Raw genomic sequence first — 26755 nt, 5'->3', positions numbered from 1 at the left:
GCATGTTTTTGCTTGGTGAAGGCCCCCAAACATCAGATACACAGCTTTGAAAAGTCATCTTATCTATCTATCTATCTATCTATCTATCTATCTATCTATCCATCCATCCATCCATCCATCCATCATCTATCTATCCACCTATCCATGTATCTGTATCTACCATCTTCCTATCAATCTACCTATCCATCTATCTATGTACCTATCATCTTCAGAGCGATCCACCTGCCTCTGCCTCTCAAGCGCTGGGATCAAAGACATGCGCGACCTCCAGCCGACATTCTTATCTAGACCTGGATCACAGTATCTAGAAGCAATAGAATCACACGCTGTCTGATACTCACTGGTTCCCACGCCCACTTGGGGTAACTGTGTCCACCCCTCAGTCTGGAGGGGAGTGCCATCCAGTTCCAAATCCCACCTAAACCCAATAGTAACAGAGAACAAACTGCCCCACAGGGGACCTGGTACCTTGTTGTTGGCTCTCTCTCATTTACATAAAGCACAGGCCTGTCTTCTGAGATAAAATCCTAAGTAGCCCAGGCTGGCCCAAAGACTCACTATGTAGTGGGAGATGATCTTGAACTTGTGGCCCAATCCTCTTGCCTCCAAGTGCTGGGATTATAGGCATGCACTGCCATGCCAAGTTTTAATTATATTTTCCCCACATCCAGTTTTATGCAGTGCTGGGGATGGGGCCAAGGAACTCACGCATGTCGGGCAAGCACTCTACCAACCGAGAAGTTGCTGAGGATGGAAATAACCCGATTCAACGGGTGCCTTAGAAAGAGACATGAAGATGGCGACAGAGGTGTCTTGAGGAGGAAGACTGGCTAGGGGCAGAGTCACCACTTGAATCCACAGCTTATTCCCCCCTACACTATGGACACACATGAGCAACCTGGTTACACTGGGGAGCTGCAAGCAAAATTTTCCTGACTCTGAACAGACAGATATCAAATCAAGTTGAGTCTACACGCACCTGTGCACCTGCTACATGCCAGACCCACGGTCGTGTCTGACTCACCTTGTTACCCAGGCAGTCTCTGTCCCTCACCTTCTTCCTCCTCTAGAAGAACAGTCAGGACTCTTACCCACTGAGCCATCTCTCCAGCCCTCCTCCTCCTCCTCCTCTAAAAAGACACCTTTCCTTGTCCTTCTAGAGACCTAGGAATGGTTATTGTGTGTACATGGAAAACAATGGGTCTGAGTTCATAAAGGAGATGTTGGGGGATGGGATCGGGTGGGGCAGGCAGGCTCTCAGCGTCAGTGTTCTCCCAGATTATCGGGGCCTGCCATTTTGGCTGGAGTTAATCAGCAACTCCCCTTCATTGCCCTCTCTGTGTCTCTTTCTGTGTCTCTCTGTCTTTTCCCTCCTCCCCCTCTGAGACAGAGTCTCATGTATCCCAGGCTGGCTTTGAATTCTCTGCAAAGCCAAAGATGACCTTCAACCCCTGGTCCTCCTGTCTTCGCCTCTCAAGTGCTGGGATTACAGGTATGTAACACCTGGTTAATGTAGTGCTGGGATTACAGGTGTGTGTATAACACCTGGTTAATGTAGTGCTGGGATTACAGGTGTGTGTACCATCTGGTTAATGTACTGCTGGGCTCATGAGTGCTGAGCAAGTGTCTTATCAACCCCCAGCTCTGGAAGTGAGCTACACCCCCAGCTCTGGAAGCTCCCCTTTTAATTGTTGATTCTGATGTAGGAGCCCTAGAAACTCAGGAACTCATGGTTGAAGCACCCTGATCTTCCATCTTAGTCCACTTTTTGTTACCAAGGAGGAACCTTCTCAGGGCTGGGGGGCAGGGGGGAGGGGGAAGGGAGGGAGCATGAGGAATGGGGGGGCGTGTCAGAGACTGGGGACATCAGATATTGGGATCTGAGAGAAGAGAGTTCATTGCTCTTTTTTCTTGGCCACAGAGCGTCACACATGATGGATATAAAACAAAAATCTAAAACTCAAAGTCACTTCAGGGAAACGGGGTATGTGTAATCCTGTCAGGCTTTGAAAACTGGGATTCAGGGATGAGTTTTGCAAAATGGTGCTTTCCAAGGAAACAGACACAAAGGGGTGTGTTGAAAGATGTTTTGTTAAAGGAGGAGGATCCAAGAACTGATGTTGCAAGGCTGTGCTGTCAAAGGAAGTGGCTTTTGAGCCCATCAGGCCTGAAACAAAGATTCAGAATGATCTTTACCGGTTCTCTCATTGGGCAGAAGAGGAAACTGAGGCTCATGAAGGGGAAGCCGAGGGCTCAGGGTGAGGCTGGGAGCTGCTGAGGCCTTAGCTGGGGCTCCCCTATCCCCACTGTCCTTTCAGTTGCTCCTCAAGTGTGTAGTGCCTTGACATCATTGCCCCAGGTCTTTGGGGGGCATGTTCCAAGGTCAAAGACTGAAGACTTAAAATCTTGTGTGCCTGGGACCCACACCTGCCAATGACAGGGGCTGCAGCCTGCGGGTGGCTGGGGTACTTCAGAGAGGAAGGAGCCGCGCGATGATGTGGCCTAACCTCAGAGAGGAAGCCTGGTCACTGGGGAAATTCCCCAGTGAGGTCGCAAGTCTATGTAAATAACCAGCTCCCATTTAGCCTGGACCTCGGGATGGGTGAGAGAGAGGAGGAGAGAGATTCCTGGAAAAAGATGGAGAGGGCGTAGGGCTTGGATATCCATCCCTAGGGGTCTAGCACCCTGCTAGACTCCTCCAAGGCTTCATCCCATTGTCCTTGTAGCATCTTCCCTGGGTCAAAGACTGGGAGCCTAAGGCTCAGAGAGCTTGGCCTTGCTTAAGAGAAAGTGTATCCCTAGTTCCAGGGAGGCTAGGTCTGGGAAAGGCGGCAATGTGACATATCATGATGACAGACTTGCTGCCACCGTCGACAAAGGTGACAGAGGCGAGGCTTGAGTCCGAGAAGCCTTAGTGGTTTCATTTTGGGTTTTCATCTCACTTGCTGGGGAATTTTATCTTGGGAACAGCCCAAAGGCATGAAGCAGGTAGTGAGTGACCTTGACTCACCTTGGGCAAATCCCAGCCTGTTGCATTTTATAGGCCCCATGGGGGCTTTCACAGACTGGCGCTGTTAACCCCTCCTGGAACACTTCTGGCAAGGTTGCCTAGAGTGGGAACATCTCTCCCACCTCAGGCCTTATGCCTCTTTGGGAAGGGAAAACCTAGCCAGGACTCCATTCCTTTCTTAGGTTTGGGGCCCCACACCACCTGCCTCCCCAGAGGGCTGGCCTGTAGGACAGAGAGCAATCCTCAGCTGTTGGATACCACACGGGGCCAAAGCGTCTCTCTGCAGGATTTGCCCATGATCAGGCGGGCACCTAGGATCAGAGGCTGTAGGTGGTACACTAAGATTGGGCAGCAAAGGAAGGGTAGATGAATGAGCCAGTGTGTGTGTGTGTGTGTGTGTGTGTGTGTGTGTGTGTGTGTGTGCAAAACAACTTTGGAAAGCTGCGCCAGGTGTTTCCCGTGTGGCCAGGGGATGATGTACTTTCTGGTGTGCTCATGGGCCGAGTCAATTTGATTATTCTTTATGTGGTCAACAGTGTGCTTCTGGGCATCTCAGTAGGCCGTATCTTCTCATAGCCTGCGTGCCCAGGGACAGGCCAAAGAGAGCATGCATCTGACACTGGCTGTCTTTGGTCTGTTTCCCTCCCCCCACCCTCCCCCCCAGGGGAAAAGCTGGCAGTGATCTGGCTTTCTGTGGGGGAATGGAACTAGGTATATATGGGAAACTGGGGAGTGGAGTGTCTCCTTCTTGCCTGGTTTTAATCAGGCCCTCCCAGGTCAAAGTCCAGGGCTCTTTTGCTGGGTGCCAGGGAGGGGTTTTTACTCTAGCTGGCAGCATAGCTGACAGATGGCGATAGCTGAGAGGAAGGGGTGGGACCATCCACGGGAGGAAATGCATGTGCTGGAAGCTTCTGAGAACAGCTGGGCCTGGGGGGAGGGGCCCACTGCCAGATAGTTGGGACATGTCCTTACACAGGCTATGGCCCTTATGGGGACTCTAGCCTCACACTGTGCCTTTAAAAGCTCCTCCTGCCCATCTTAACCCCTCAACCTCTAGATTCTAGGTTACGACGCCTGGCTTCCTACCTGTCTCTATCCTCTCCTGAATTCATAGCAGGGTGGAGGGTGGAGGGTGGAGGGTGTTTTCTTCTCTCTTCTCATCACCCCTTCCTCTCATTCTCCTTTCCCCTTCCACCAAAATCCCCTCTTTTGAGACTTGGTTAGCAGCTTCATTCATTTTCTACCCTACCTGAGACAGACTCTCTTCATTGACTATGGAGCTTAGGGATTCAGCTAGATTACTCAGCCAGTAAAGCCCCAGGGATGTCCCCCCACCCCCACCCAGGGATGCCTCCCCCCCCCAACCCCCCCACCCCCCCATCTTTACATGGGGAATCTGAACTTAGCTCCTCATGCTGGTGTGGCAAGCACATCACTGACTGAAGCATCTCCCCAGGCCTGACCTTGAACCCAGTTCTGCCTCCAGCTTCCTGGGGTTCAAACATCTCCCCCCACCCCCCAAGTCTCTAATAATCCTTTTTTCCCACTTAGCTCACTGCAGGTAGGGCACAGTGTAACGCAGTGGTTCTCCACCTTCCCAGTGCTATGGCCCTTTAATACAGCTCCTCATTTTGTGGTGACCACCCCCCTCCCGGCAACTATAACGTTTTCATTGCTGCTTCACAATTATAATTTTGCTACTGTTTTGTTTGTTTGTTTTGGTTTGGTTTTGGCTTTTCGAGACAAGGTTTCTCTGTGTAGCCTTGGCTGTCCTGGACTCCCTTTGTAGACCAGGCTAGCCTCGAACTCAGAGACCCACCTGCCTCTGCCTCCCAAGTGCTGGGATTAAAGGCGTGTGCCACCACTACCCGGCCTCATTTTGCTACTGTTATGAACCTGAATCATAATGTAACTATTTTTGGAGATAAGAGGTTTATCAGAGGGGTTGTGACCCACGGGTTGAGAACCACTGGTGTAGGGACCCAGTAGACAGGAGGGGCTGTTGAGGCTCCTTCAGAGCATGTCAGTTATAATGGGGAATAGCCAACACCCTGGACTTGGTCTTCCGGCATGGACAGTCCTCTCAGAGATGTACATATATTGGTTTAATTTCACAACTCTGAGGTAGACACACTTTTGCTGCCCGCCTCCGAGAGAAGGAAAATGGATTCCCTACCGCCAGTGGTTGACTGGGCCTGGAACCCACCATGCCTGCAGCCCAAGATGGAAGCTGTGGTGCAGGCAGAATTTCCCTCTAGCCTCCCTCCAACTGTGAAATGAGGAAGCGTTTTCTGGCAGCCCTGCTGTGATGTAGTCTTCAGGCAAGCCATCCTACCAATAGGAACCTCACCTCAGTTGCCTTAGAGTGACAGGGGAGCCCTGGAGAGGGAACAAGGTCTACCGGGAAACCTTGTCCGGTGGGATTTGCTGTGGCCTGGACTCCGGCCTTAGCTGAGCTCGGGCAAGCAAACACCAGGACTTTCCAAGCAGCCGACGACGGTTACCTCACCGCTGTCTGTCAGCAGAAGTGTGAGCAGATAGCAGGCTGTGCTCCGATCAGGGCAACCCCCTCCCAAGCCACCACTTCCTTCAGGTGTTTCCTCACGGTCCCAAAGACCAAAGCTTCTGCAAAAGGTTTTCCTCGAGGGAAAATGCACAGTCCAGGAAAAGAGACGAGGGGGCCGGGGCTGTAGTAGGCATGTTACTTAGTGGGCAGAGCGCTTGCCCGGCAGGCACAAAGCCCTGAGTTCCAGCCCCAGCATGCCATAAACTATGAACGACAGTAGTGCCTGTAATTTCAGCGCTTGGGAGACAGAGGCAGGAGGATGGGAAGTCCAAGGTCACTTTTAGTTACACAAACAGAGAGAGCTTGAGGGCTAGCCTGTGCTACGTGAGACCCTGTTTTAAAAACAAATGGGTTAGAGAGATGGCACTTTGTGGCTCTTGCAGAGGACCTGGATTGACTCCTCCTATGTGGTAATTCCAGCTCCAGGGTAGCCAATGTCCTCTTCTGGTCTCTGTAGGTACCAGGCACATATGTGACACATACACATACATGCAGGCACTCCCCCAACAGAACACATAACATTAAATAAACAACAACAACAACAACAACAACAACAACAAAGAGCAGTGAGGAGCGGGAGAGAAGGTAGCTCCAGCCTAGAAGGCTATCTCAGGGGGAGACGCAGATGCTGGAAGGGAGGGACAGTGTGTTCACTAGAGCCCAGACCTGGCAGGGACTGTGGAGTTCCCATTCTAACCGCTGCAACGCACTTCCTCTCCTCACAAATGTTGGTCGTCTCACCTGTCACTGAAGGAGATGAGGTGCCTTCTGTACCTAGACACTTAAAACCAACCTCCCACTTTGAGACGGGGTGGGGGGTGGAGGTGAGGGTGTGGCTCGAACTGCCGTGGCTTTCCTTTTCATTTAACCCCCACCACTTCTGTGCCTTGAACTTGGGCCACGGGAGCACTCTCCAATGCTATCATGGAAAGAATCAGCCGGAAGAGGCATTCCCTGAAGCCCAGTAAGGATCCGAACCATCATCGTCCGTAGCGCTAGCACCGCTAGCACCGAGCACGCGGCACAGCACACAGCAGGCATCGGTAAGTATGTGCTCATGGCTGACTTAATGAACTAATGAGGGGCTTCATGAGCAAGCTGCTTCAGATTCAGATCGGCTGGCTTCTGTACAATCTGAAGCAAGAGTACAGCTTGTGGGAGCTGGTGGGCCATGCCTGCAATCCAGCATCTGCATGAGGGAGGAGGATCAGGTTACCTCTGTCTCCATAACAAGCTTGAGGCCAGCCTGGGCTACATCATGAGACCTGGATTTAGAAAGAAAGAGGGCTGGAGAGATGGCTCAGAAGTTAAGAGCACTGGCTGCTCTTCCAGAGGTCATGAGTTCAATTCTCAGCAACCACATGGTGGCTCACAACCATCTATAATGTGATCTGATTCCCTCTTCTGGCCTGCAGGAGTACAAGTAGGCAGAACACTGTATACATAATAAATAAATAAATAAATAAATACATAAATCTTAAAAAAAAAAAAGAAAGAAAGAAAGAAAGGGAGGAAGGAAGAAAGGAAGAAAGGCTTGTTTTCTAGGTACAAGGATACCTCCCCAACCAGCACCAGCCTTAAAGATTTTTCTGGAATCTAAGAAAATCCCAACATTTCAGGCCCTCTGGGACTGGAAACAAACCCTCGTTTCTGTCCCAATAACCTCACCCTATAAACCTTGCAATCCTCCCTCCTTTGAGCAAGCAGTGAAGGGCGACTCACCTCACCTGAAGACAGAAGGGCCGATGAATGTAGCAGCATCAGAGTGTGCCTTCCTCAGTGTAGGCACAGGCTTAGCTGATTTCTTTCCTGGTTCCCACAGCTCTGTGTGTGTGTGTGTGTGTGTGTGTGTGTGTGTGTGTTTGTGTGTGTGACTAGCTTGTGGGACCTCCTCTCTCTCAGCCCTCATATTCCTTTGCTTTCCTTAGCCCATTTCCTTTGAAATATTTAATATACATATGTGCATATATGTAGTTTTCAAAATAATAACTCATAGGATCTGCCTGCCTTTGCCTTCCCGAGTGCCTTCCTCCCTTGAAGCAGGGTCTCTTATGAACCTGGAGCCCCAGAGATCATCCTGTCCCCACCCCTCCTTCCCTGCCAGTTGGGGTTACAAGCATTCACAGCCATGAACAGTTTTAAACATTATTTTTAATGTTTAGTGTATGAGTGTTTTGTATACGTGTGTGTATGCATGTATGTGTGTGTGTGTATGTATGTATGTGTGTGTATGTATGTATGGTCATTGGATCTGCTGGAACTGAAACTACAGATGGTTGTGAAGAACAGGCAGTGTTCTCAACCACCGAGCCATCTCTCCAACCTCCCCCCCACCATGTGCAGCCTTTTACCCATGTGCTGAAGATTTGAGTTCATGCTTATGCAGGAAACACCATCAGCCACTGAGCCATCTCTTCAGCCCCATTTTAAAATGGGGGTCTTGATATGTAGCCTAGGCTCACCTCAAACCTCCTATCCTCCTGCCTCAGCTTCCTAAGTGATAGGATCACAGCTGGCCATCATGACCAGCTTTAGATGTGTCTATTGGAGCGCCGTTCTTCTTCAGTCTGGGCACCTCTGTGATGCAAGGCTGACCCACTTCTTGAGGTCCAAGCTCAGAGACATCGCGGATTCACATCCTAGCTCCGGCCGCTGAGCCTGGCTCAATGCACATGGTGGCTTCAAGGCAAGTAGATGCTTGGGAGAGCGCTTCAGAGAATCCCACTAGATTCCCACAAGGCTTCGGGAGAAGGAGAACTGGGGGTTCACGTTATAGGTAAGGAAAGAGAGGTTCAAAGACGCTACAGCTCACATCTCTGAGAAAAACTCTCACTCCAAACTACTAGCCATTTTGTTAATTGTAAAATTGAGCAAATACCTGAAAACACTCTCAGCTGACCCTCCAGAGCACCTGGACTCATGCCTGCTGGAAAAAGGGAAGAGATCTGACAAGCTACATTTTCTTAGTTTTAGACTCATCCTGTCCAATCCTTCACAATAAAAACGGGGAAACTGAGGCCTAGTGAGGCCAATGAATAATGACTACAAGATCACCCAGTGAGGGAATGACAAGACCAGACCCAGAATCTCCCAACTGTCGCGTGGACGGCTTCTACCACCAATACCGCGACTGCAAAAACCTGGACGGGCCAGCCAAGGCGCTGGGGCTGAGCCCTCTGCCCAGGAGACAGCCTCCTGTCACAGACCCTGGAAAATCTCAGACCCAAGTGCAGAGCAGAAGGTGTCTGAGGGAAGATGGGCAGAGAAGCCGCCGTGGAGCTTCATGGCTTCATCTCCACCCACCTCTCCAGATGACAATCTACCGATGACACTGTGCCTCTGAGATCAGAGAGGACAATGCAGGGTTGATCGTAATGGGGATCCAGGAAGCAAGGATTTGGGGACCTGAGGCCCAGGAAGGCTGGGACTTCCTAGGCTTGAGGCAGGCTCCTACTCTGTATCTTCCCTAGAAGGTGGGGGTGAGGGGAGGAGGAGAAGCCAGAACTCACTCACAGGCAGGTGCAACACTTATTCTTAAAGGGAAATGGAGGCTGGAGGCAGTCAGAGGCCCTCACTGCAGATGGCTGGATGGGCCTGGTTTTTCTTTAGTGTGCATTGGGGAGTAGTGCACGTGTGTGGAGGCCAATGGTCAGCCTTGGGTGTCACTCCTCAGGAGCCATCCAACTTATTTTGAGGCATGGTCTCACTGAACCTGTGACTCACTGATTTAGCCTGGATGGCCCCTGGCCACTGGTGCCCCCACAGATCTTCCTGCCTCCATCTCCCCAGCACTGGGATTACAAATAGATAGTGTTGTTGTTTTTGTGTGTTTGTTTTCACATAGGATCTTGCTCTAGATCCCTGCCTGGCCTGAACTCCATAGGTACATCAGACTGGCCTTGAACTTACAGAGACCTGCCTGCCTCTCTGCCTCCTTATGTGCTAGGAGTAGAGCGGTGTGCCACCATTCCTGGCCTGTATGGGTTCTGGAGATTGAACTCCGGTCCTCAAGTTTGCACACAACTCGCTGAAGTGAACTATCTGCCTGGCCCCGTTTCTTTTCTTTTAAAAGAACGAGTAAGATCCAAGGGGTTGAGCTGCAGGCTCAGGCTAGAATGTCAGCATTAGAAGGGAAGCCAAGATATTCTGGCATCTTGTTTTTTATAGATTAAAAAAAAAAAAACACAAAAAACAAAAAACCAAAACCAAAACCAAACAAACCAAAAAGCTGAGGCTAAAGAAGGGAAGGGATGGGCCCAAGGTCTGAAGCCAAGGGTGTCTGCCGTAGATACAAACACGGAAATCCCTAGCTCAGCACGTTACCAGATTGAACGGTGACGGTTGGGAAGGTCACCACCCTATCAAATTCATCTATCTCCTTTATCCCAGCATGCTCACCTGGCACCAGCCACCACAGCCAGCCCCCCACCCCCCACCCCCAAAGCACACACATCGCTCATTTTATAGATAGAGGCTTGATATGTTTTGAGATGTGACAAAGCTCAAATCAGGGTAGGGATTACGTCAAGGGACAACAGCTAGGAAGGGCTGAGGAGGAGGTAGAAGGGCAGGAGGGGAGAAAGCGATATATGGCTGTGGTTCCCCAGCCTCACAGCCATGAGCAGGAGGGATAACAGAAGGGACCACCGGGGACCCTCAGTGGCCAGAGTGTGCCCCCAGCTGGATGACAGTCCAACCCCACCCCTCACTTCTTCTTCCTTAGTCTCTGGAGCTGGAGCCATGGCTTGGTCAGGTCACGTGGCTGGTGCTGTTGGCCACTGCTTGGCAAGGGGGGGGCCCTCTAAGACCAGTAGGCCTAGTCTTCTCCACCACAGAGAGCTAGCAAAGCCTTCAGGAAGTCTCCGGAGGTGTCACCCTGGCAAGGCAGAAAGAAAGAATGAGAAAAGAATAATTCTCGTCTAAATACCCCAGCCTCCGAGTGGCCAGCAGCCTAGGCATGCCACTCAGGACTTCAGTCACTTACACAGCTGCTGGACCAAGGCCAGCGAGACCTCTCCAGACACACCCGTGACCCCCCAGGAGTCAGCCCTTTAGGGTACAACCCTGCAAGGCATCAGTGCCTCCCTTCCTTTTGGGAGCAGCTTGGACTCCATCTGCCACCCCAGCTCCTCATGTATAGCCAGTCTTGCAGCTTTACGTAGAAGGCCCTGAGGCTTCTATCTTGCCCCAAGAAGCCAGGCACATTCCTCAGTCCTTGCTGCTCACTCTTATATGGCTAACATCTGAGAGAGAGCCAGTGAACCAAGGCCCAGGCCAGCTGCAAGGGTGGTTAATACACCACAGGGTCTGTCTGTACTCAGGCCAGGGAGCCAGACTCCCCCATAGTGGTACAAATCCCCATTTAGAATGGGCTTCTATTACATCTATATATTGGGCTTTGGAGACAAGCTCAGGTAGCCCAGGTTGGCCTCCAACTCACTATGTAGTTAGGAACGCCCTTGACCTATCTGCATCGAGGAGGTAGCTCAAAGGAAGGGTGCTCACTTAGGATGCATGAAGCCCCTGCTTCAATGCAGAGTGCTACCTCAAAGAAACAAACACACCGGGCAGTGGTGGCGCATGCCTTTAATCCCAGCACTCGGAGGCAGAGGCAGTTGGATCCTTGTGAGTTCGAGGCCAGCCTGGTCTACAATGTGAGTCTAAGACAGGCAAGGCTACACAGAGAAACCCTGTCTTGAAAAACCAAAGAAAACCCAAAACAAACAAAAACTCCCCAAAGCCAAATCAAAACAAATAAACAAACACAAACTTTAAAAGAGGGGCTAGGGGTATGGCTCAGGTATGGCTCAGTTAGTAGAGGGCCTGCCCACCATACATGGAGGCCTGGGTTTGATGCCTAGCACTGCACAAACCAGGTATGGTGGTGCACACCTGCAATCCCAGCAAGTAGGAAGTGGAGGCAGTAGGATGGCAGATTCAATGTTAGCTTCAGCTACAGAGTGAATCTAAGGCCAGCCTGGCACCCTTAGTGACCCTGTCTCAAAATACAAATCTCTTCTTGTCTTTGTTTTGGGACAGGTTTTTTTTTTTCTGTGTAGCCCTGGCTATCCTGGAACTCACACTGTAGACCAGGCTAGCCTCAAATTGTCTCTGCCTCTCAAATGTTGGGACTAAAGGCATGTGCCATCACCACTCAGCTAAATAAGAAAAATTTTAAGATGAATTGGTGTTATAGCTCAGTGGTAGAGTGTATACTTATCATTTGTTTCAGTCTCCACTACCAATAAATACAAAATAAATACTGAATTGTGTCCTTTAAAAAGTTCAATTTTGGAGCCGGATGGTGGTGGCACATGCCTTTAATACCAGCACTCTGGAGGCAGAGGCAGGTGGATCGATCTGAGTTCGAGGCCAGCCTAGTCTACAAAGTGACTCCAGGACAGCCAAGGCTACACAAAGAAGCCCTGTCTTGGGAAAACAAAACAAAACAAAAAACAAAAACAACCTCCTCCCCAAAAACAAAATGAAAAAAAAAAATTTGTGAGGGGCTGGAGAGATGGCTCAGCAGTTGAGAGCACCTGCTCTTGCTGAGGACCCAGGTTCAAACTCACAACTGTCTGTAACTCTGGTCCCAGGGGGGATCTGCTACTTTCTTTTGAACTCTGTGGTTACTGGGCACACACCCGACAAACACGCAGGCAAATACCCATATATATAAAACAAAAAAAAAAGAAGTATTTTCATAGCAAAAACAATGAGGCAGGTCTCCTTTCATTCACAGCTCCCTGGCCTACAAGGTAATCTAAGAGCTCACCGAACAAGCCCTTCCTTACCTCAATGGCTTGGTGTAGAGACTTGTCATATTTCTCAATGAATTCCCTCCGAATGTTGAGCAGATCTATCTCACTCCGCGAGACCATCACCCTGGTGAGGGTCTTCTCGTCTGTGCCAGCACCCTGGTGGAGCCGAGAAGGGGAAAGACATGGAAAACGAAGAGAGGCAGAGCAAGGTCAGGCTGCAGCCGCTGTCAGCCTGCCTGTCGCTTCCGCCTTCCCAAACCAGGCAGGCTGTTCCATCACTATATCTTCCACAGACAGTGCCGGCCAAACTCCCTTGTGTTGAGGACTGGCCCAGGCAGAGGCTCAGAGGACCTGTGTGGGCTGAGCAGGCCCCTGCTAAAACTCACATCCAGCTGGAAACTTCGGGAACTGGGGCTCGGATGATGTACCCTGCCCCAAACTCGTGCACTGAAGGCTTGGTACCCAGTGTGTTGTTTAGAGCTAGAGATTTGGGGAAGTGGATTTTAAGGTTTCGGACTTCCTCAGTGGGTCAGGACATGGATGCACACACAGTCTGGTGGCAGAACTGGGAAGTGGTGAAGATGAAGGCTTTGCTGGAGGAAGTAAGTCCTGGTGGTGTCAGAGGATATACTTTGTCCCGAGGCCCTTCCTCTGTCTTTGCTCTAGGGCTACCAGGAAGTGACAGCTCTGCTCGGCCATGCCCTCCCTGCTGTGACATTCTGCATCACTACAGGTTCACAAGCAAAGGACCAGGAAGACCATGCACTAAAGCCTCTAAAACTGTGAATGCAAATACTTTCTTCCTTTAGGTTGATTTTTTTTTCTTCCAGATATTATACCACAGAGATGAAAAGCTAATTAATGCACCGTTGTAATGAGTTAAAGTGAAGCCATGTTGGATTAGGGCCCTAAACCCACTGGGTGGCATCTAGGGCGAGCAGGCACTCAGGCATACACATGAGATGAAGGCAAGGGCTGGAGTGATGAGGCCGAACCCAAGATACAAAACGGGGGTTCTGGAAGCCTCCAGGAAGCAGGAGAGGCATGGGAAGGACAGCATAGGAAGGAACCAAACTCGCCAATGCCTTGATTTTCAGACCCGTGAGAGATTACGTTCTTGTCATCCAGTTTGCGGAAACTTGGTATGGAAGTCCTAGGAAGCTAACACAGGGTCTGCACTATATGAGCACCCGGGACCTGCTCTCCTCTCCTCTCCCTCCGGCTCATCCACTTATCAGGGATGTAGACACAGGCCAAGTTTGACTGTCCTACACCACTCTTTGTTCTTCTATGAAATAAGGGGTTTCCATGGGCTCATAGAGCTGCCATGCGGGCCAACTGTGATCAGAGAGGTGGACCCAAGACTCAGGGCTTGGGACCTAGTGAGTTCTCAGGCAGTTGGGCCGCGTCATTCTTTGATATACGGATCTCTCTTGGGTAAAACATCTTGTGTATTATCATTGCTGTTCACCCCCACCAGATGCCAACAGCAATACTCTTTTAAGTTTTGGCAACATTTGTCTGGCTATTATAAATATCCTTGGGCGGCACAGGGTGGGGTGGGGGTTGGAAGCTGGGGACAGGGGAGCAGGGAAGGAAAGGGACAAAATCACCCTTGTTTGAGAAAGACTATGCTTGGGCCAAAGGCAGATGCTAATCCACAACAAAGCAGGGAAAACAGCAGCCTGAAGTCCTCATCTGGGGAACGGTGCACATCTGAACCTGTGGGCTAGGAAAGATGGCGCTCATAAACAGGTCAGATGCCATACCTTCATGGACTTGTACAGTTTGTCGGCAAAGAAGAGAGGCTTGTTCTTGACACTCTGAACTGTGGAAGGAGAGAGAAGGGCGGAATCTGGTCAGAGGCTGTGTGCTCAGACCCTGGACAGGGCTTTCCTCTACTTTCTGCCACCAACCTACTGGGTCTACAGGCCTTTGCTAAACTTCCATGCTCAGAGGTGTCGGTTTACATCCCGCTCCACAATGCTACTTCCTTTTTCCATTTTTCCTTTCTATCTGTCAGGAGACCCATCTCTCTTGCAGTGAAGGTGCCTGCAGCTGACTGAGGTCAGCAGAACCTTTAAATGGGATTTAAGCCCTACTATGCGCTGGATGTAGGGCTGTCAGAGTGCATTAAGAGCAGGGAGAAGATGACTAAGAACCGAGTTCTAGGGTCTGGAGAGATAGCTCAGTGGCTAAGAGTACTTATTGCTCTTCTAGAGACCCAAGTGTGGTTCCCAGTGCTCACTTTGTGCCGCTTACAACTGCCCATAACTTCAACTTGAGGGGATATGACAGCTTCTTCTGGATTTGACAGGGACCCACACACATGTGTGTGGAGTGTACACACACACACACACACACACATATACACACAGGAAAAAAAAAGACACCCCAAATCAAACACCTGAGTTTTGTTTGTTTATTTGTTTCGAGATAGGGTCTCTCTGTGTAGCCTTGAGTGTCCTGGACTTGCTTTGTAGACCAGGCTGGCCTCGAACTCACAGAGATCTGCTTGCCTCTACCTCCTGAGTGCTAGGATTAAAGGTGTGCACCACCATGCCTGGCCAAACACCTGAGTTTTAAAGATGCAGATTCTAGCATCATTCTGAGCAAGGATGGGGGCGGGGGGGGGGGGGTTGGGGGTCAGGGAGCAGGGTGTGGGGTGTGTGTGGTTTAAGCAAGTTCTGTGAAACTTGAGGGCTTGGTATAAGGGTCAGTTCTTGTGTCCCACTGAAGAAAAGCAGAAGCAGAGGCAGGTTCTGTGTTCTGCCCAGGGACATGTAACAACCAAGTGGCAGTTCCTACTTTGCTCCCCTGCTTCCAATCGCTATGCTGTCCTGTCTCTCTGGTATCACTGTAGGTGGTAAAGAGCCACTGTAAGCAACACCTCCATTTATCTAGTCTAAAACAGGTTTCCTCCACATTTTAGAATTCCTGAAATTCAAGATTCATTTAGCAGGTGATAGAGAATTTGGATGGCTTCTATCGCCACCTGCTGGTAAGATCAAGCATATACAAGATACAATATTATGCTTAGCTAAGTATGGATCCATATTTATACAGGAAGAAACAAGACCCAAAAGGCAAAGAGGCCTTTTCAAAAATCAAGATCTTCCGGCTGAGAGGTGGCTCATCAGGCTAAAGTACTTGAAACCAAGACTAAAGACCTGAGTTCAGTCCCCAGGACCCACATAGTAGAGAGAACCAACTCCATAAAGTTTTCTTCTGGCCACACACAGGCTATGGTACGCATACCTGTTCACATGCATTTATGTATACACACACAAAATAGATAATAAAATATAACAACAACAACAAAAAAGAAAACCAGAATGCTCAGGGACAAGGTCTCTGGGCTGAATTTGCTCAGTGTCGTAATGTCTTCTGAGAGAAAATGCTTAAGGTGTGTCTAATGTGCTGCACATGCAGTGTGTGCCCTGTGAATGAATGCATTTTGCAAGTTGTGTATACATGCCCTGAGAATCTCATGCGTGCATATATGGTGCATCTCGTGTGTGGTATATATGTATACAAACACACTCCAGTCTTGTGGTGTGCTGCCCTTCTGGGCCTTCTTGGTCCTGGTCCTTTCCCTGAGATGTTCTTTTCTGATGCCGTTTCCCCCCTGCCCGCCACACACAATCACGCCGTGGCAGGGGAGGTGATCTGAGGCAGTGTTTAGTTCCCAATGACAGCAGCATAAGATGATGCTGGAACTAGATTCCTCTAGGGAACCTGCCCACGTTCCCAGCAGGGCCCCAGCCCCTCCCCCCTGGAGCCGGCCAATTACCGATGGCCACAAATGCGTCCTTGACGTCCCCAGACATCTCCTTCTTGATGACATGCTCTATGTCATAGTTGGTCATCTTGATGAACTCCTGGAAGACTGGCCAAGAGAAGTGAGGGAGAGGTGAATACCAGCTGGGGAGGGGCGCCTGACATGGCCACCGTACATGCTGGGAGGGGGGGTTAACAGGCAGGTTCTGGTCTTATGGCTGCCATAAGGATTGGAGCCAATTGGGCCACACCAGCCTCTCCAGGTCTGGCCAGTAGCCCCAGGCCTTGGCAAGTTCTATTATCTCAGGCTGGTGTGCATGCCCTGGAAGTAGGCCTGGACCACCCAGCGAGGCCTTGCTCTCTGGTTCTCTTTTATTCCCTGACCGGCTGGGATGGAGCTTACTTACATAACCAAATGACATCCAGGAGGCACTGTGTGCCCAGCGCAGTCAGAGTACTTTATGTTTACTGTAGGTTTTGTATCCTAGCAACCATGTGAGATACAACTAAAATCCCAATCCTTAGAGAAGGGATGGAGGTAGAGACTCACACACATGCTCCGCCACACAGCTGATAAGTGGGGGACTGGAATCAAGGCAGTCCAGTGTCAAGCACAAAGCCTGAGCAGACAGCTACATGTGAGACCGCAAAGGTCTCAGTGCGAGGGAACTTTGGGACTGCCACTGAACACAGCTGTGGTGGCCTGTCTGCGCCACCCTCTCCCCTCTCTGCTTTGTGCCTGGCAGACATCACCAATGGATCACGACAGCACACCTCAGAATCCTTAATACTGCATGCTTCTAAGGTGGAATTGCTGGCCATTCGTTATCCTGGGTGTCTCCCTGACTCGGTAAGGAGGGGAAGGGAGTTGGCTGAGCATCGGCCAGTGCTCTGGAGTCCCCTAACGCTTTACCACTGGAGTCAGGAGAAGGGATTAGGCACTTGGCTGCTCTCCTCTTTACAGAGGGCTTGGAGGCTCAGGTCAGATTTGGGGGCTCCCACTGCCATACTGGAAGGGAGGGGGGTTCAGCAGGCTCACCTCTGCGGAGGTGGGGATAGCTGCGGGTGCACAGGACCGTCATGAAGCGTGTCTCCAAGGAAGTTTTGTCTCCGCTGGGAGTGTCTGCTATTTCCTGCAGAGCCCAGTTGGGGCAAGGGTTTAGGGGGAGACATGAGAGAGTCATGGTTAGTACTTACTGTCCCTGCTGAGACTCAGAGCAGGCAAGGTGGGCTTTGGTCAGCCATCTAGGGTGACCATGGTTGGTCCCTTCTCCCCCCCAATCCTGGAGTACGGTGGCCAGCCTATCTCCCTTTGAAGTTGTCAGGACCCAGAGATGGGACTGGAGCTAGGTGCAGGGACTTGGTACTCCTATCCTGCCACTAGAGAATCCCCCAGGGGGCACATGGACATGAGTGTGAACAAGTGAAAATGTCCTAGCCAGTTTTCCCTAGTTGGAGGGGGTAGGTGGGTCAAGGGCAAACACTTTTTACCCAAGCACATAAAGGTTTCCACAATGATCTCCTAGCTAGCTGTGATCCTATTCAAATTCTCTTTAAAAACTCACTTTGGGGTTAAACATAAAATTAAAATGAGTCAACTTACAGGGAACAGCCATAGCTGGCGATAATATAGCATAAACCAGGCCAGAGATAAACAACTTAATCTTGGGAAACACTTGCTTTGTTCCTGCCTTGCCCCTCCCACTCCCCCACCCCCCCTTTGAGGCAGGGTCTCCTGTAGTTCAGGCTGACCTCAAGTTCTCTGGGAAGCTGAGGATGACCTTGAACTCCTGATCCTCCTGCCTCTACTTGCCAAGTGCGGGCATTATAACAATGCTCTACCAAACCTGACCCTTAAAAAAAAACCCAAAAAACAAAAACCCAACATAGTCCTTAAAAGGCCCTGAAGGGGAGAGAGAGAAGCTGTGAGGGAAGCCCCCAATCAATGCCCGATCCTTGCCCCTCTTAGCCCAGCCCAAGCACAGCAGGACTTGACTGAGAACAGAACACTCACCAAGATCTCAGCAGCCACCTGAGAGCGGGGAGGAGAGAGAGGAGGGAGAGAGGGGAGGGAGAGAAGGGAGGCAAGAGTCAGAGCCCAGAGCGATTGGCTGGAGGACCCTGGAGCCCCAAGGCCTGGCTCAGAGTGGGCAGAGCTCCCAAGAGACCCCAGGGTCACAGTGAAAGACTGGGAGGGATGTTGCCTCTCTCTAAGCTCTGGGCTAGAACTCAGAGTGGAAGGTAGGCCGGGAAAATAATGAATTTTTAAATGTAACTCCCCAGGGGGGATCGACACCCTTCATAACTGAGGGTAGCCTGCAGGCCCTAGTTTGTCTGACATCTGGAAAGAGGAAAGGCCCTCCAAATCCGGGAAGGGGACAGGGGCAGGCACAAATTCTCTATATAAAGAATCAGTAAGAGTCTATCACCTTAGCTCCTCAGGTCACAGAGAGAAAGGCGAGATGGCTGAGACCTGGGAGCAGGGAGCGGTGGTGTCACAGGCACCCAGCAGAGGTAGGGGCTATAAACATTCTACTTAATAATAAACAGCCTGTGGAGTGAACACTGTGGCCAGGCTGCTCCGACCCAGAGTGTCCAGGGATAAATTCAGCTAGTCTGCCTGTACCTTAGTCCTTTCCTCAGCACCCTAGCAACCAGTGTATTCTGCATAGAGCAAAATCCAAGTAAGTAAGTAAGTAAGTAAGTAACTATGTATGTATGTATGTATGTATGTATGTATGTATGTATGTATGTATGTATGTACATATGTAGTTTTGAGACAGGGTCTCACTATGTAGTCCTGGCTGTCCTGGAACTATGTAGACCAGGCTAACCTTGAACTCACAAAGATCTACCTGCCACTGCTTCCTGAGTGTTGGGATTACAGGTGTGTACTGCCACATCTGTCTGCTTCTCTTTGGAGACAAGGTCTCACCGTGTAGCAGCCCAGGTAGGCCTTATGTGCACAGCAACCCGCCTGCCTCGGCCTTCTGAGTTCTGGGATTACAGAAGGTGCCACCATGTTCAAGTCTCATTCAGCTTTAAAGAAGGTTAAGGGGGTTGGTGATGTCACTCGCTGAATAAGAGCGGCACTACTCTATCAGAGGGCTTGAGTTTGCTTTTCAGCACCCACATCAGATGGCTCAGAATTGCTCATTATTCCAGGTCCAGGGATGAGATGCCCTCTTCTGGCCGTTCCAGGCACTGCACTTATGTGCACACAGAAACAACACATTTTTAAAAAAAAGATCAGGACTGGGATGGAGGGGGCTGGGGCTGGCGGGGCTGGGGGGTGAGGTGGGGGGCTGGGGGGTGAGGGGAAGCTCAGAATAAGGTCCTGGGTTTGAATCTCAGGATCATAAAAGCAAGACTTATATGTATAATTTCCATAAGTCCACATATTCATATGTATTGTATGTACTAGTGTTTCTTTTATCTAGATGGGAAAAAAATGCTCCTATTCATCAGGAGCCATGGACATCGTGACTCTCAAGGGCCAGCTTCTGAAAAGAGTGTGCATGAGGCCAGAGCTAGGCAGCTCCTTTGCCCACCCTGAAATTTTACGACCACGTTTCCCGTTGTAGAAATACTTTATTTCATTTTGATTTAAATGTCAAACAATAATGATCCTGGTTATACGGTTTATGGGCTGTTCTCAGCTTTGCATATTTTCAACCACCCAGTTGAGCCATGAGGACATTGTGCCGAGTGAAGTAAACCAGCTACAAGCAGCCAAGCCCCTGATGTGATGTGTGCAGAGGGGTCAAACTCAGAGACAGAAAGCAGGCTGGTGCCTGCTGTGGGTTACAGGGAGCGGGAATGAGAACCGCCAGTTCACGGCCTGAGGGTTTCAGTTTTGTGAAAAGAAGTGCCGGGCGTGGTGGCGCATGCCTTTAATCCCAGCACTTGGGAGGCAGAGGCAGGTGGATCGTTGTGAGTTCGAGGCCAGCCTGGTTTAAAAAGTGAGCCCAGGACAGCCAAGGCTACACAGAGAAACCCTGTCTCGAAAAACCAAAAGAAAGCAAAAACAAAACAAAGCAAAAACAAACAAACAAAAACAAAACAAAAGAAAGAAAGAAAGAAAGAAAGAAAGAAGAGCCCTGGGGGTGGGCTGGCAGGCAGCGATGGCTGTGCACCGTGAATGTATTTGAAGCCACTAAAGTATATTCTGAAGAATGATTAATGTGGGCCAGAGAGGTGGCTCAGTCGGCAAAAGCACTTGCCATGAAAACCTGCTGAGTGTGATCCCCAGAGCTCATGCATTGCAGTGGTGCACACATCTGGAACCCCAGCATTCCTACAGCGGGAGGCAGAGAAAGCTTGCAGGACCAGTAGCAGCTTTGAGGCAGAAACAGGAGAGAGCCTGCCTTGACAGGGTGGAAGGACTCCTGAAAGTTGTCCCCTGCCGCCCACATATCGCTCCTCCCTCCCTCCTTCCTTCCCTCCCTCCCTCCCTCCCTTTTTCAATAGGGCCTTTGATAAGAGTCCTGAAACTCTCTATGTAAACCAGGTTGGCCTTGAATTTGCATGGAGCCTCCTGCCTCTGCCAGGATTACAGGCATGGTTTACTCTGTCAAGCTTAGTGTTTAACTGTTATAAACAGGAATGAGTGTATGAGTGTGTGTGTGTGTGTGTGTGTGTGTGTGTGTGTGTGTGTGTGTGTGTATCTTATTTGAATATATATAATTATTAGTTGATTACTACAGAGGGTAGGTTTCTTTCTTTCTTTTTTTTTTGAGTCAGAGATTTTTTTCTTTAGCTCTATTTTCTAAAGTTTCTATGAAAGAATACTTATAGGACAAAAACTTGCTAGTTGTCAGAAAATGAGCTGACACTGTCCCACGATCTGCTCCTCACTCACGGAGATGCTCCTGAGCCTGTTCGCACAGGGCGATGGTCCCTCCCTCCAGTGCCTCCTCCCTGGTTCTCTCTCTCCCCTTCCCTTGCAAAGCACTTGCTGGGCCAGGACCACCACTGCCCCATTAGCATCCAAGGCAGACCAGGCACTAGGAAGTAGCGTTCCCTAGAGATGAGGTCAGGCTTCTGGATGGATGCTGGTGAAATGTAAGATCAAAAGCCCTCTGCTGCACCACAAGGCTGCTCACGAATACTAAATAAACACCTGTTGGCTGTGTGTATGAAATGTGGGCTCAGTAAGCGACAATGAGGTTATTTCATGACTAGCTTCCACGAATGTGCTCGAATATAATTGAAAACACACTGTTGCCTGGGACCCCGAAGCTTCTGACAGTGATTCCAGAACAAGACTGCGCAACTGGACCACATTTCTAGTGCAAGGACCCACCAGCTGTCCAGCACAGGCAGTAGGAGTCTTACCTGGGCATCTTCCCGGGCCTGGTTCCTGTTTTCTCCTTCTTCCTCTCGGTTGCCCTGTCACAGGACGGTGGAGAAGTCAGTCCCCAAACATGCCCCCATGCGCAGCCTTCAGTCACCCAAGGTCTTGCTCAGTCACCTCCATGCGCAGCCTTCAGTCACCCAAGGTCTTGCTCAGTCACCTCCCTGTACCCCTTTATCTTTTGCAATGCAGAAACAATTCCAGGGTAGGTTACGTGGCCCCTGGGTATAGGACCTCAGTGACAACACAGGACAGGGTCACCTGTGTGGCTTTGTCCTGTAGGAAGAATACCTTAAAAGTTACAATACCGGTCATCAAAAAGAACTTCTCTAAGATGGCGGCAAGCCAGCTTTGAAAAGGGGACAACAGGCAGGGCGTGGTGGCACACGCCTTTAATCCCAGCACTCGGGAGGCAGAGGCAGGTGGATTGCTGTGAGTTTGAGGACAACTTGGTCTACAAAGCAAGTCTAGGACAGCCAAGGCTACACAGAGAGACCCTATCTCGAAAAAACAAACAAACAAACCCAAAACAAAACAAAAAGCAGAAGAAAAGGGGACAATAGGCTGGGTGGATGGTGGCACACACCCTTAATATCAGCACTCAGGGAAGCAGAGGCAGGTGGATCTCTGTGAGTTCAAGGCCAGCCTGGTCTACAAGTGAGTTCCATGACAACCAGGGCTACACAGAGAAACCCTGTCTCAAAAAAAAAAAAAAAAACAACACACACACACACACAACAAAAATAATCCTAGCACTGGGGAGACAGAGGCAGGTGGATTGCTTTGAGTTCGAGGCTAGCCTTATCTACAAAGTGAGTTCAGGACAGCCAGGGCTACACAGAGAGACCCTGTTTCGAAAAACCAAACCAAACCAACCAACCAACCAACCAAAACAAAAACCACCACAACAAAAGTAACAACAGAGATTTGAAGCTGAACCCTAAGGAGGCAAATGGGAGTGGGGTGGGGGTGGGGTGGAGTTGGGGTGAGTCCTTTCTTGTAGTCTGTGGACGAATGGGCCCTAGAACTATGAATCCGCTCACCGTGGCCAGAGAAATGAGGATCCTTCTGAAGTGGCCAGATGTGTCTGAGCTCAGGGCATCCTCCAGGGATTTGTGATAATCTGAGATAGAACAGAGGGTGTGAGTAGCTGCCGGCTTTGGGGGGGTGGGGTGTGTGTGGGGGGGAGTAAGAGTCACACTAAGTCACATCAGCTGGAGAGGTGGGGTCGAAGGAGTCTGTAGTCAGGTCTACAGGGCACCCGGCTATCTTCCTGCTGGTTTCAGGCGGCAGCTGGTACTGGTGCTGGTCCTTCCACACCCCTGCACCAGCTCCCCATCTCTCCCATTCATTACCTTCTCCCTCATTAATTAATTATCCATCCATTTTGTTGCCCTGTTGGGAACTACACCCAGGACCTTGTGCATGCTGGACAGGGATCTAGAGCTACACCCCTAGCCCCAGCCATCCAATGGAAGCCCCTGACTTCCCCTCTCTCCCATCCCTCCCACACAGCAGCTGCTGTACCCCTAAGTATATCTGGGGACCTTATTACTAACCCCCCCCCGTCCCCCTCCCTCACTTAAAACGCCTGTTGTTTCAAAGCTCTACAAGAGGAAAACTGTCCTCAGATCTGACCAGAAACCATGGAGATTTAGAATGAAAACACAGGGTTACTTGATTAAAGCTAAAGACTTTAGAGAGAATAGACGTGTAGGCTATGCCTAGGCAGGGGAGGTCTTTCTGAGGGTGGGTCTCCGCAACAGTTCAGGCCCCAGGCCCACGAAGCCACCGTCCCTCTTGACAACAGGGTAAATGGGTTCTCTCTCTCTCTCTCTCTCTCTCTCTCTCTCTCTCTCTCTCTCTCTCTCTCTCTCTCTCTCTGTTTCTCAAGACAGGGCTTCTCTGTGTAGCCTTGGCTGTCCTGGCCACACTTTGTAGACCAGGCTGGCCTCGAACTCACAGAGATCTGCCTGCCTCTGCCTCCCCAGTGCTGGGATTAAAGGCCTGTGCCACTCTCTCTTTTGCCCAAATTCTATCTAAATTGTCATCTACCACCAGGACTTTGTTCTCTCGGGGCAGTCAACTTTCCCTAGATGCAGGACAGGGTACACCACGGGGCTTGTTAAAGCTCATAGAAGGACTGGGAGATACCTTAGTAGTCAGTAAGAGCTTGCCACTCGGGCATAAGGACCTGAGTTGGATCCGAAGACACACGTTACAAAAACAAAACAAGAGGTGGGCACGGTGGCACACACCTTTAATCCCAACACTTGCGGGGGAGAGGCAGGTGGCTCTCTGAGTTCCAGGACAGCCTGGTCTATAAAGAGAAACACACCTTCAAAAAAAATCAAAAAACAAAACAAAACAAGGCAGGTGTGGTGGTGTATATTTGTAATCCTAGAGCAGATAAGGGGGAGAATAGATCGCTGGGGCTTGACAGCTGGCCAGTCTTGCCAAACTGGCAACGCCTAGGCCAGTAAGAGACCCTGCCTCAAAGAGCATGGTGGGGCCAACCAGATAGCTCAACAGGTAAGGGTGCTTGCTGCCAAGCCTGACGACCTGAGTTCGATTCCTGGAACTCACATGGTAGAAGGGGAGAGCTGACTCCCACAAGTTGTACTCTTATCTACATGCACAAATAAAATAAGGATGGGCCGGCCCTCCCACACTCACCCTCCTTGTAGGCTTCGTTGATGGCCTGGATTTCGGCATTGGTCCGAGTAGCCAGGATTTCGATTAGAGCCTTTTCATCCGTGCCGGCTCCCTATAGGAAGTCCACACAAAGGCTGCAGTTCTGACCTTGAGTGCCAGGACCCCGCCCACCCCATCCTCTAGTATGAGCACTCTACCTCCATAGCTTTTTTCAGCTGCTTAGCATCATAATGGGCGGGCGGCATCATGAGCCCCAGAATCAACCTTGCCAGGTCTCCCGAGATCTCAGACTTCAGGTCAGCCATTAAATCCTGCCAGGACAGAGCCAAGGTCGCACCAGTCTCAGATCCACACAGAAACTGCCACCGTCTTTGACTGTGGCCCCACCAAGCCATCTCACACACGCATCACTCACTGACCACCAGGAACTGGGGGAACAGAGTGACCCAAGGCTAGAGCATTCCAAGATGCCACAACCAGGTGTGTGAGGCCGGGGGTGTCTCATTACTATGAAGACCCTGGAGTCCAGTTGTACAGAGCTCGGAGTGACAGGCCTAGCTTTACTAGGGAAGTGTGAAGATGTGGTACCCAGACCAGGGAGGAAGGACTCTTACCCGGCCAAAGTGAGACTTGAAGGTCTGCCGGATCTGCTGCCGCTGGGCGTTGCTACGGTGTGTGACGATGTCAATGATGGTGGCTTCGTCAGTTCCTGGGTCACCAAAGCCACATACCTCAGGGGAGGTTCTGTAGCTTAGCTTTCCCAACATCCCCCCCCCCCAACACTGATAGCTCCTATCAATCCTTGTCAGGATAAAGGCCTGGGATGGAGGTCCTGACCCTGGGTGGACACCTTGCCCCCCCAGGCTACTTGCTTTCTTCTGTCATGCCACTGGATGGGATAAAACTACCACAAGGAAGGGGGAAGGCAGTGGGTGATGAGCACCCTGTTGGCAGTTGGGGTGGCAAGCAATGGGTTGAGTTCTAATCTCGGCTCTGGCAATGGCTGCCTACCTTGGGGAGGTTTCTTTCTTTTGGGGACTCAGTTTCCGTATCTCTAACATGAATAGGATTGAGGAGCTCCTAAGGGATCCTTCCAACTCTGCAATCTCAGCACAAGTAGTGACTATTTCCTCTGTCTTCAACTCCCTGCCAGTGGCTCCTAGGTCCCTCTAGCATGTTGGCTGAAGGCATTGGGGTACCACCAACCTCGGGCCTGACACAGGACCTAATTATCTAATGTCTTTCCCTCCCTCCCTCCCTCCCTCCCTCCCTCCCTCAGTCTCTGTCTCTGTCTGGTCTGGTCTGGTCTCTCTCTCTCTCTCTCTCTCTCTCTCTCTCTCTCTCTCTCTCTCTGAGACAGGGTTTCTCTGTGTGATGCTGGCTGTCCTGGAACTCACTCTGTAGACCAGGCTGGCTTCTGACAGAGATCTGCCTCCCGAGTGCTGGGATCAATGGCATGTGCCACCACCACTTGGTGGGATCTAATTTTCAAAGCATTGGCCCCTGTAGCCTCACAGTTACAGAGATGCTAGGCAGACATTGCTGTCATGAGAAGAAGCATGAGACCCCTAGGGAGCAGCTGCTGGGCACGTGGGAGGAAGACAGCAGAAGCCACTCCACCCCAAACCCCAATTCTCCTTCTCAGCAAGGGCTTTTCCAAGCACAGGCCCAGCTGGGTGCAGGCAACTGAGTATCTGCTCCTATGGTGGCTCTTTCCAGTGTCAGCAAACTCAGCCTGGAGGAGCCAACCATTGGGGTGCTGTTAACCCTGCACGGGGGGGGGGGGGGGGGGGGGGGAGGAGAGGGGCTTTGGGCTCTCAGATCAACGGACTTCAATTTACACACTGGGAAAGGGGGACCCAGAGCTATTAAGTACTTGTTCAGAGTCATACTGTGTCAACACCCCAGTCTTGATGACCAGTACTTTCTTCCACACCTGCTCCTGCTCAGAGGCTTGGGGGGGGGCAGACACCTTGATGTCCAGGGAAGACTACTACCAAGCTTATTCCAGACCTGCTCCTACTCTTCCCTCCCACCTGAGGCAGAAAGAAGCTCCCACAAAGTGCTCATCCTGCAGAGCCTAGCTGGAGGCTTCGTCCCCCCCCCTGCCCCCCCCCGCCGCAACCCCCGGACTCTTACTGTGCCCCCTCCCCCACCCGAAGGCCTTCTCCAGTCACCCTTACCAATTCCCTTCATGGCTTTCCGCAGGGCCTTGGCATCAGCATCGGGGTTGAAATCATTGGCTGCGCGCACGGTCCCCTTCAGCTGTGAGAAGGAGAGAGTGGCTCAGCAGGTGTCTGGAGGCCCCTGGGGAGCCAGGTCCAGAGAGGAGCATGCAGAGTGAGTGGCAGGGGCTTTCCAGACTGAGTCCCCAAGCCAAGCAGCCTGGGGAAGGAGGCACAGCAGACAAGGCTCACCCAGGCCTGAGAGAGCAGAGAGCAGGCCGGAGATGGGTGAGTGCTGGACAGAGAACAGGGTGGCTCCTGCAATCGGACTTGGCTCTGTCCCAGCTCTGGAGGCTGAACATTCCATTGGGGGCCCCTGCACACCCCACCCACCTTAGCCTGCTACAGCCATGGCTCCCCATGAGGAGGCCAGAGGACTCAGAAGCAGAATCATTTCTGGAT

At 50.9% G+C, this 26755-nt stretch overlaps 1 protein-coding gene across 2 annotated transcripts in view; it reads right to left on the bottom strand.

The window, feature by feature from the left end:
• Nucleotides 1–10035: 10035 nt before the first annotated feature.
• Nucleotides 10036–26755, bottom strand: part of ANXA6 (annexin A6) — a 55171-nt gene continuing 38451 nt past the window's right edge. Inside the window, exons 15-26 of one of the 2 annotated variants that reach the window (XM_084762406.1) lie at nucleotides 26312–26393; nucleotides 24743–24837; nucleotides 24326–24439; nucleotides 24150–24240; nucleotides 22517–22596; nucleotides 21455–21508; nucleotides 18132–18149; nucleotides 17157–17250; nucleotides 16131–16226; nucleotides 14107–14165; nucleotides 12371–12493; nucleotides 10036–10452 (exon numbers count right to left, since the gene is read on the bottom strand). In XM_084762406.1, coding sequence (XP_084618532.1) covers nucleotides 10393–10452; nucleotides 12371–12493; nucleotides 14107–14165; nucleotides 16131–16226; nucleotides 17157–17250; nucleotides 18132–18149; nucleotides 21455–21508; nucleotides 22517–22596; nucleotides 24150–24240; nucleotides 24326–24439; nucleotides 24743–24837; nucleotides 26312–26393 — 966 coding nt within the window. In that variant the 3' untranslated portion in view covers nucleotides 10036–10392. The remainder of the gene's footprint in view (nucleotides 10453–12370; nucleotides 12494–14106; nucleotides 14166–16130; nucleotides 16227–17156; nucleotides 17251–18131; nucleotides 18150–21454; nucleotides 21509–22516; nucleotides 22597–24149; nucleotides 24241–24325; nucleotides 24440–24742; nucleotides 24838–26311; nucleotides 26394–26755) is intronic. The other variant, XM_084762407.1, reaches the window with a different exon arrangement.

This window comes from Acomys minous (assembly GCF_964271855.1).
Source record: "Acomys minous genome assembly, chromosome: 16".
Lineage (NCBI taxonomy): Eukaryota > Metazoa > Chordata > Mammalia > Rodentia > Muridae > Acomys > Acomys minous.
This window is presented reverse-complemented; position numbering and strand designations above follow the sequence as displayed.